Raw genomic sequence first — 10,664 nt, 5'->3', positions numbered from 1 at the left:
AAAACATATACTAGTGTATTAGAAGGAGATAAGATTCAAGGAGAAAATATTGAAATTGATACAGGAAATGTAGAGTTTAGAGTAGGAAAAATTCAAATGAATAAATTAACTATTCAGAAAGAATCTAACATTTCATTTATTGGAATAAAAAATACTAGTACAATTGAAAATATTGTTTTAATTAAACCAGGAACTACATCTATTTTAGTTAAAGATGGAGTTAATCCATTAACATTAAAAATCAATAATGACAATAATACACTTAATTCTATTACATTACAGAATAGTAGTAGAGTAATTATATCAAACACACAAACTACAATTAATTTAGGAGAAGTTAATATTGAGAATAGTCAGTTATATCTTGATAGTGGAAACTATGAATTTAATGAAAAAACAATCAATTTCCTTGTTAACTCAAATGACTTTATGATGGTTATGGGACCAAGTACTCAAATCAATAGTAACAGTCGAGAAATAAAAACAATGAATTTCAATATTAAAATTGAAAAAGAATTAGAAGGACCAATATACTTATTAAGAACATCTTACCAAAACTTTATTAGTAGGTTTGGAGTTAAATTCACAATCACATCCAATAATCATCTTAAAGGAGAACCAACGAATTCAATAGACTCAAAATATGAACTAACACAAGTTTGTCGTATTTATGTTGCATTAGTACCAAAAGGATACACAATAACTGAATGTCCAAAAGATCCATGTGGAACAAATGAAGCAGGTATTTTTTCACAAATAACTACTAAAGAAGTACCAACATGGGCTATTGCAGTTATAGTAATTGTTGGAGTTATTATTGTTATTGCTTTAATACTCTTAGTTGCTTTCATTCTTTATGCTAAGTTAGTCTTATTAAAGAATAGAAAGAATAATAAAGTTTTTGATGATACTGAGAATGTCTTCTGCCAAACTCCAGAAGAAACTACAGAACATGAAGAGTCCCAAGGAGAAACTGAATCTTCAGAAACATCTGGAAGTGGAAGTGATGGAAGCTCAAAGACTAGTCAAGTGTCATCAGTAAAAGAAGTAGATCTTTCCCAAGGCGATGAATCATTTGACAGTGAAGAGTCATCTGGCAGTGAACAATCAGACAAAAAGGATAATTCTTCTGAGAGTAAGGAGTCACAAAAAAGTGATGGTCCAACAAAAGATTAAACCTCTCAACTCCGATAAATGCCCTGAAAAGGGTTCTTCTAAATAAGAAAAATATTTGTGGATTCTTTTATTTTTTATTGTCAATGTAAAATATTCTTTCTGTTCGAAATAAACTGCCAAAAAAACTAATTAAAAATTTGAATTTTAGGAAGAATTGGCTTTTGAATTCCAAAAAGTTCAAAATGAACTGAGGAATCTTTAAAACAATAATTGAGTATAACATCTATGAATGAAATAGTTGAAGAAAAGATTCCTAGTAAAGTTGATTTTGATAAGTTACTCTTTTCAAGAAGACATAATCTACTTGAAGCTGTAGTCAGAACTGTTTGTTTCATTTTATCTTGAAATCCATTTGTTTTTTCAAATTTGTTTTCTTTTTTGAATAAGAAAGAAAGGTATTTATTAAAAAATAGCTTGTTACACAACAACGACAAAATAGAAGTGCTGAATATGCTCGAATTATTTCTGACTATTTTAAAGCACATGGAAGATTTATGGAGTTAATTACTTGGGCAATTGATATTGATTTTCTTAGTACTGACACATTAATGATTGATTCGAGTTCATTCCAATATTCTACATTTTTCATTCCATTTTATAATCAATTTGTACGTTATTATTTTAAAAATTATTTACTTGATACCTTTGAACCAATTATTGATGGTCTTATTTTAGGAGGTGATTATAGTGAAGAGTTTAAAATCGCTATGAATTTTCAATCTAAAGAAATTACTACCTCAGAAGATATTGCTGCTTATCAACAATCTCTTGACACAATCTCTAAGATTTTCTGCAAACTTTAAATGAAGAATTTATTAAAAATGCACAATATTTACCTGATTTTGTTAGAATGTTCTTTAATCAATTCTTTACACTATTAAGAGAAGGAAACATAGAAGATGTTGTAATAGAAAAAATATTTAATGAATTATTCTTTACATATACTGTTTGTCAAAACGTAAATGACCCATTTCTCATGATGTATGATGATGAAAAAAGAACACAGTTAGTACCAGTATTATATAAATTAGAATTTGTTGCATTAGTCATTCAAAATTTGTACACTAATACTTCTTTATGTGAAGGTTTTCTTATTGACCTTCAACAAACTATTAGAAAATTCAATGGATTAAATATTGGAGAAAAAATGTTTAAATATATGGATAGTCATCCTGCAACAGTTAAAGAAGAGGAAGAAAGTGAAGAAGAAAAGGAACGTGCATTCAATAATTTATTAGATGCAATTAGAAATAATATTCAAGGAATATTAGACTTATTACCAGGTAATTTAAGTAACCAATTATTAGAAGCAATTAAATTAGAAAAATACGTTTATGATGATTATCAAATTTATCATGCTACAATGGATACAATTAATACATTCACTCAAGCATATAATGCTAAAATAAATAAATTAGATACAGAAAATATGTTACTTAAAAATGAATATGACAAATTATTTAAAGAACAACAAGAATTGGTTCAACAATTAGATGCTTTGGAACGAAAATTAGGTCAGGAAGATCTTGAAAAGTTATCATCCTGTTTGGATGATGATTTAATTTACTGTGATGAATTTAACCTTATTGAACACTCTAATTCTAACCGCTCTTCACGAGATTCATCCCGGACACGTTCTAGTATACCACGACCAATCTCTTCACTTCAAGATACATCACCTACTCTAACACCGAGACACTCTAACTCAAATTCACAAAAAAGCTCACCAAAACAAAGCAAATTGTTTAGTAAATTCTGGAAGACTGAAAAAGAGAAAGAGAAAGAAAAGGAAAAACAAGAGAAAAAAGATAAGAAGGATAAAAAAGAGAAAAAATAAGACATTACTTTTTGTTTTAAAAAACAATTCATTTACAATTATTTATAGAACAAGAAATGAAAAACAAAAAATTTTTAATATTTTTAAGAACTTAAAAGAAAGAAAATTAAGATCAAAGAAAATGGAAAGTAACACACAACCACTTATTCCACAACAAAATCATAAAAAGTATCATACTTATTCATTTATAACATGTTTTGCTGTTGTTGTTAATTATATTGTCGGTACAGGAGTATTTGGATTACCTTCAGCATTTTATTCAGCTGGAGTGCCATTATCAACAATTACAATTCTTATATTTTGCATATTATCATGTGTCACTGCTATTTATGTAATTGAAACATTGTCAAGATCACATGGATATGCTATGGCAGTTGAGTCAGGAGAATATAAATGTGAAATGGGATATGAGGTATATGATTATTCATCTATGGCACAGATGTGGGGAGGAAAACCAGTTAAATGGGCAACTACTATTACATTAATGTGTAGTGCATATGGATCATTATGGGCATATGTTGCTACATGTGTTTCCACACTATCAACATTATTTTGGTTGATTTATTCTAATGAGCCAATGAAGTGTGATGTATCTAATAGATGGCATTTTGACTGGAAATGTAACGTAACATATTTTACATCAATAGCTGTATATGGACTTGTTGTTATCCCACTTACATTTATTGACCTTACTGAACAATCGTTACTTCAATTAGTATTAACTGTTTATAGATTTGTATCATTTCTCATCATGTTCATTACATGTGCTGTACAATTAGGAAAAAATGGACCAATAGAATTAAAAGTAAATACATATGAAGATGTTAGTTTTCTTAAAGAATTTAGGTGGGTTGGTTTTGGTTCAATGTTTACACATGTTGCATTTGCATTAGCATGTCAACAAAATTTACCTGATGCACTTGCACCATTAAATAAAAAGAAGTTTTCACATATTGCCACACTAGGGTCAATTATATTATGTTGTTTTATTTATATTGGGATTGCATTAGTTACGTCATGGTGTTTTACAACATCAACACCATCACCAGTAACATTGGCATGGGCAGATTATAATGGATATGAAGGTGGATGGGGAGTAGGAAAAGCTAAATGGTGGGCAATAATTATCAAATATATGATTTTATTATTCCCCATTGTTAATCTTACAAATGAATTTCCATTAGTAGCAACAACATTATCAACTAACATGAGAACATTATTTAGAAATAAAAATAGTAAAAGAACAAAATTTATTACTAAGGCATTAGCCGCATTTCCACCTTTCATTTTAACATGTGCAGTTGGTAGTTTAAGAGTAATATTTGATGTTACTGGATCATTTTCATTTGTGTTATGTTTCTCTTTACCATGTATTTTCCATTATTTATCAAGAAGAAAAGTTATTGCTAAATTCAATAAAACTAAAACACCATTTAGTGGACCATGGTCAAGAATTGAAGTTACAGGGGCTGTATTTATTATATCATTATTGCTCTTTATCACTGCAGTAGTATTTATAATAAAAGAATTAGTCACGAATTTTACTGTTGCCTAAATACATGTTTTAATTGCACTTTATTCGTTTTGTGTTGTTTTATATTCTCCTTGAAAAAGTACTGAATTTTACTTCTCTTTTTTTTAACTGAGGTGGTAATTAAAAAGTAAATTAAATATCGCAAACAAGTGCTCCTCCATCATGTGCATTGCAAAATTCTTGATATAATTCTTTAAACTTTTCATCAGTACAATCAGTATCACTTATTGAATATTTCCAATCTCGTAAACATGATCGTTTACCAGTAGCTGTTGGATTTTTATTCATGCACTCTAAATAATCGTCAGAGTATTTTCTAAGTGCCCAACTAGCACAAGAGGCATTAACTATAACAATACACAAAACAAGTACAATCAATGTTTGAACCAATTTCATTTATGGATCTGTTATTATTCTTTACTAGTTCTAAAATTCTTTTTCCATCTTATTTGAATTTTACTTGTTATATATAACGAATCATACTTGTATATCAAATAGACTTGTTTTTATTTCAGTCTTATCTTACTCTTTTCTTCAATCATTCTCACAACAATATGCAACTGAAATCTCTCTTTATTCATGAACAAATACCAAGTTAAACGATTTACACCAGAAGAAATTTCATCAATGGTATTAAGTAAAATGAAAGAAACAGCAGAAACATTTGTTGGAAAAGAAATAAAGAATGCAGTTATTACATGTCCAGCATATTTCAATGATTCTCAAAGACAAGCTACTAAAGATGCAGGAACAATTGCAGGAATGAATGTGATGAGAATTATTAATGAACCTACGGCAGCAGCTATTGCATATGGACTTGATAAAAAAAGTTCAGGAGAGAAGAAAGTATTGATATTTGATCTTAGAGGAGGAACATTTGATGTATCAGTTCTTGCAATTGAAGAAGGAGTGTTTGAAGTTAAAGCAACTAATGGAGATACACATCTTGGAGGAGAAGATTTTGATAATCGACTTGTTAAATATTTTATTGGTGAGTTTGAAAGAAAATATAAGAAAGATATTAGTGGGAATGCACGAGCTGTTAGAAGATTAAGAACAGCATGTGAAAGAGCAAAAAGAACATTATCAAGTGCAAGTGTTGCTAATATTGAAGTTGATCAATTATATGAAGGAATTGATTTTTATACATCTATTACACGAGCTAGATTTGAAGAAATCAACATTGATTTATTTAAATCAACGATTGGACCAGTTTCAAGAGTATTAGAAGATGCTAAAATAGATAAAAGTAGTATTGATGAAGTAGTATTGATAGGAGGAAGTACAAGAATTCCAAAAGTCGTTGAGATATTAAAAGAATTTTTCAATGGGAAAGAACCAAATAAAAGTATTAATCCAGATGAAGCAGTTGCGTATGGAGCAGCAGTACAAGCAGCTATATTAACAGGAACCGGAGGGAAAGCAACAGAAGATGTGTTATTACTTGACGTTGCATTAATTAAATTTTGTGAGTCATTTCTTTTTTTTGTTTACTCACAAAACATTCTCACTCCTTAGTATTAAATTAATATGTGACAGTAAAGTAGAAAAGGATTTGAATAGAATATAATAAAATAATATTTAGAATAAATGTTATATCTTTTTGAGGAAATACATTGAATTTATATTCTTTTATCACAGCCGCAAATAACAATAACTTTGCTGAGTATAAGATAAAAAGAAAAAAATAAAAACTTCAAAAGAAAAAGAAAAAGGACAAAAAAGAGAGAACTACAAAATTAGTAAGTGAGAGGGATGGAAATAGAGAGACAAAGTGAAGAAAGTGCAATGGTCAAATATTATAAACACAAGATAGATGAAATGACATATGAGTATTGTACAGAGTTACAAAATCAACGACGATTAATTTCTAAAAGAAATCAATTAAATGACCAAGTAAGACGAATGAAAGAAGAACTTCAATTATTATCAGAACCGTCATGTTCAGTTGGGGAAGTTATACGAGCTGTAGGAAAAGATAAGGTATTAGTTAAATCAACACAAGAAGGAAAATATGTTGTTAAAGTCGAAGCAGGAATTGACATAAGAGCATTGAAACCCAACCAACGAGTAGCACTAAAAAGTGATACATATAGTATTTGTAAAGTTCTTCCAAATCAAGTAGATCCATTAATATCATTAATGAGAGTAGAAAAAGTACCAGATTCAACATATGATATGATTGGAGGATTAGATCAACAAATTAAAGAGATAAAAGAAGTAATTGAATTACCAATCAAACATCCTGAATTATTTGAATCACTTGGAATTGCACAACCCAAAGGTGTATTATTGTATGGACCACCAGGAACAGGCAAAACATTATTAGCAAGAGCTGTAGCACATCATACGGATTGTACATTTATTCGAGTTTCAGGGACAGAATTAGTACAAAAATATATTGGAGAAGGAAGTCGAATGGTTCGAGAGTTATTTGTAATGGCAAGAGAACATGCACCATCTATTATTTTCATGGATGAGATAGATTCTATTGGATCTAGTCGAATTGAAGGAAAGTCAGGAGGAGATAGTGAGGTTCAACGAACTATGTTAGAATTAGTTAATCAATTAGATGGATTTGAACCAACAAAAAATATCAAAGTGTTAATGGCAACAAATCGAATAGACATTTTAGACCCAGCATTATTAAGACCAGGACGAATTGACCGAAAAATCGAATTTCCTAATCCAAAAGAAGAAGCACGTTTAGACATTCTTAAGATTCATTCTAAGAAGATGAATTTAGTTCGTGGAATCGATCTTAAGAAAATTGCTGAACGATTGGATGGAGCATCTGGAGCGGAGATTAAAGCATGTTGTACCGAAGCAGGTATGTTTGCACTTCGGGAAAGAAGATCTCATGTAACACAAGAAGATTTTGAATTAGCTGCTGCTAAAGTAATGAAGAAAGATAATAACGCATCTATCTCATTACAACAATTATGGAAATAATTTTTTTCTTACTTCTCGTTTTGCTTTTGTTCAATCTAAAATGAAGCTATCTTAAATGATAATTTCACCCTATTTGTTTATACTCTTTACTACTCATTCATCTCATAATAACACCACATAAATTACCCAATACCTTCATCTAACTTTCAATCAAACTAAGAATAACTAAATTATCAAAAATCTATAATATCTAATGAAGAAAATAAAAAAAGACTCAATTCGTTTTTTATAAACTGTCTTTATCATCTAAATGAAATTTAAAAAATCTTTGAAATTAACAATTCAACACAACAATTACTCTTCCTGAATGATAAATTATCTAAATTAGAAAATAAAAACATACAGAAAGAAAAGAAGAAAGATGAGGTAAATCAAAGATGAAAAAGAAATAAAAAATAAGTTTAATAAATGAAAAGATTCAAAAAGTTATTTTGAATAATTAGTTAAGCAATTGAATAAACAGGAGTAGAGAGATTATTATCATTTGTTTGATAAAAATAATAAAAAGTATGAAAAACTACAATACTACAAATTATATTACTAACAAATTTGAAGTGAAGGTAAGCAAATAAATTAATAAAGAAGAAGAAGAAAGGTGTTCAACTAATCATATTTTTTTAATTAATATATATTGTTTTGTTAAACAATAGATTGAAAAAATAATGTATATTTTTATATGCCATAGGTTCATTGAAACCAACCAATTACAGTTTTCTATCACTGAAAAAAATAAACAAATATTATTTAAGTGTAATACATATTTTCTTAAAGTTGTCAGTTATTTAGATTTATCCCTAGTTCTATTGTTTATCTATTTTTGAATAAGTAGATATTAATGATTTCTATTAATGACATTTTTTTCTGAATCGCCATACCCACTTAGTCTTTCTCTCTGAATTAATCCTTTCTCATTAAACATTTATGACGTTCCATAAAAATACTTTTATTTCTTAGTATTAACAAAAACTTTACTTTTGAAATATGTTATATTCTTTTTATTCTAGTACTAATGTCTTTATAGTAACAAAAACATACAACATAAGTTATTCACTATTTCGACATTATAATATAAGGTTTTATCATTTTGTTAACTATTTATGTGATGAACATATTGTTTTAAAAGAAATGAAATAAGAAATGAAGATTTAATTTAACATTTTGTCTAAAAAGTTAACGGGTTTTCCATTTCCATAAGTAATAACTAATAATGGAAGACAATATGAATAACTCCAATCAGATGGATTATCGACGACATACCCCAAATCAATTTTTTTGACTTTATCTGATTTAAGCACATAACATAAGATTAGATGATAATTCCCTTTGCAATATGTCATTGAAATGTTAGCAGTCTTTCCAAAATATTCTCCTCTTCCATAAGATTGTCCAGTCCTTCTCATTGGATCAAATCCTTCTCTACATATTGATTTGATAGATGCATCAGAAGTACCATGCCAACAAAAGAATCCTGATTCATTAACTGAAATGAAATGAACACGTTTCATTCCATCTAAGAACCTTTCAATACATGGACAATGTTGTGTAATAAAAGAATTAAATTGAATTGAATTATTAGTAGGAATATTATTAATTTTATTATTCAAAATAAATTCTTGTCCCAAATGAGTAACTTGACCAATAAATGGTTTGCATAGTTGTTGTTCATTATAAAATTCTTTATTAGTATAGTCTAATACACTACGTTGATTTACTCCAAAATCTATTCTTCCAAAGAGTTTAATTAACTCCCAAATAATATTAAATAATTTAATTTTAGTAAATGGATTATAACATTCATCTGCAAATACCCCACTTTGAAAAATACACCTTACTGATTCTTTAGTCAATTTTGGTACAAGAAAATTATATTCAGGTGGAAAAACTGGAAACATTGTTACTGAAAATTTAAACTCCATTTGAATACAATCTAATGTAGATAACGTCTCTAATTTCATAATATCTTTTCCTATGTTAGTATTATCATTAAATCCAAAAAATGATACAATCCAATGAAATGGATTATCACCCACTGCTTCAACATCAAATTTATATTTTTCTTTATTTAAATGAATTTCAATAATATCATCACTCAATATTTGAAATGCAAGTTGAGTATTAAAATTAAGTTTTGTTTTTTCTTCTGAACTAACAACTCTTTTATATACCTCTTTCATTCTTTCTTTCATTTTTTTCTTTTGTATTTCTCTATTTTCTTGTTTTTTTTTAATATAATTTCTCTCGTCTTTATCATTTTCTAGAAATATTTTCATTACTTCTTTAATCCCTTTTACTTCCCCAATTTCTATCATTGAGTTGGTTCTTTTAACTGTATGCTCATTATTCTTTCCTTTCATTTGAACATAGTATTTTGATTTAGGATAGTCTTTGTCATAATATACCTCAAACTCTTCATCATATTTTGTTAATCCTAATGTCAACTTATGTTTCATAGTGTCATGGTCTATCAAAAATATTCTATTATCTTCTGTACAATATTCGCAAATTTCATTCTCAACCTTTTGCACAATCTCTTCCATTTACAATCTTTTATTTTGTTTTTTTTTTGAGTTTGTTTCCAAACAGTATTTATCTGAGAGTTTTAAAAAAGACTCTTTACTACTATTCGTCAAAACTGATTTTTTATTCATTCCTTATTATCATTTGTTATTCTAAATATATAATTGTGTTTTTTAAAAAACAAATGTTATTTATAAAAAAAAAACAAAAAGAACCAACCAATCAGATAAATATGTTCGTTACAACAACACAACACATTATTATAATAATTCTATTATTTATTTACATAAGCAATGGGTCATTGTGTGGAGTTGGATGTTTTAATTGTTTATATGATGGGTATTGTGAGTCATGCATGAAAGGATATAATCCCAATGACAAGAATTGTAGTGAGTGTTTTCACTTTAATCCTCGTCAAAATATTTCTGAAGAAAATCCTGTTACAATACAACGGAATGGGATTTGTGTTATTGTCAATCAAACACTTCATCCATTAACATTGAGTTGGCATCCAGGAACAAAATATAATACAATTGCTAGTTTCACAGACAGTACTATACAAACAGATGTTAATATATCATATGAAGAAATAGAAACAGCAGTTGCAATTGGACCATGTGCATCTAGTAGAATAACAAATAAATTATT

At 28.1% G+C, this 10,664-nt stretch overlaps 6 protein-coding genes across 6 annotated transcripts in view, besides 1 other annotated feature; 5 read left to right on the top strand and 1 right to left on the bottom strand.

The window, feature by feature from the left end:
• Nucleotides 1-1,176, top strand: part of EHI_185450 (uncharacterized protein) — a gene marked incomplete at both ends in the record, with an annotated part of 2,709 nt that extends 1,533 nt beyond the window's left edge. The window contains one exon of the mRNA XM_001913975.1: nt 15-1,176. Coding sequence (XP_001914010.1) covers nt 15-1,176 — 1,162 coding nt within the window. The remainder of the gene's footprint in view (nt 1-14) is intronic.
• Nucleotides 1,177-1,401: 225 nt separating this feature from the next.
• EHI_185440 (uncharacterized protein) lies at nt 1,402-1,979 on the top strand (the record flags this gene model as incomplete). Its single annotated transcript, XM_001913974.1, has 2 exons — nt 1,402-1,500; nt 1,590-1,979. 2 exons carry the CDS (start codon nt 1,402-1,404, stop codon nt 1,977-1,979), a joined length of 489 nt encoding a protein of 162 aa, XP_001914009.1.
• Nucleotides 1,980-2,155: 176 nt separating this feature from the next.
• Nucleotides 2,156-4,568, top strand: EHI_185430 (amino acid transporter, putative; the record flags this gene model as incomplete). Its single annotated transcript, XM_644579.2, has 2 exons — nt 2,156-2,709; nt 3,062-4,568. 2 exons carry the CDS (start codon nt 2,156-2,158, stop codon nt 4,566-4,568), a joined length of 2,061 nt encoding a protein of 686 aa, XP_649671.2.
• A 558-nt stretch (nt 4,569-5,126) lies between these two features.
• On the top strand, nt 5,127-6,065 carry EHI_185420 (heat shock protein 70, putative; the record flags this gene model as incomplete). The annotated part of the gene is made up of 1 exon (XM_644593.2): nt 5,127-6,065. The coding sequence occupies one exon, from the start codon at nt 5,127-5,129 to the stop codon at nt 6,063-6,065; it is 939 nt and encodes a 312-aa protein (XP_649685.2).
• Nucleotides 6,066-6,302: 237 nt separating this feature from the next.
• On the top strand, nt 6,303-7,499 carry EHI_185410 (26S protease regulatory subunit, putative; the record flags this gene model as incomplete). Its single annotated transcript, XM_643986.1, has 1 exon — nt 6,303-7,499. The coding sequence occupies one exon, from the start codon at nt 6,303-6,305 to the stop codon at nt 7,497-7,499; it is 1,197 nt and encodes a 398-aa protein (XP_649078.1).
• A 261-nt stretch (nt 7,500-7,760) lies between these two features.
• Nucleotides 7,761-7,869: a repeat region.
• A 775-nt stretch (nt 7,870-8,644) lies between these two features.
• Nucleotides 8,645-10,036, bottom strand: EHI_185400 (uncharacterized protein; the record flags this gene model as incomplete). Its single annotated transcript, XM_001913973.1, has 1 exon — nt 8,645-10,036. The coding sequence occupies one exon, from the start codon at nt 10,034-10,036 to the stop codon at nt 8,645-8,647; it is 1,392 nt and encodes a 463-aa protein (XP_001914008.1).
• Nucleotides 10,037-10,664: the final 628 nt, after the last annotated feature.

The sequence above is a fragment of the Entamoeba histolytica genome, genomic scaffold (genome assembly GCF_000208925.1).
Source record: "Entamoeba histolytica HM-1:IMSS scf_1104750519113 genomic scaffold, whole genome shotgun sequence".
NCBI lineage: Eukaryota > Evosea > Mastigamoebida > Endamoebidae > Entamoeba > Entamoeba histolytica.
The sequence above is the reverse complement of the archived record's forward strand: the minus strand, read 5'-3'. Positions and strand labels throughout refer to the sequence as shown.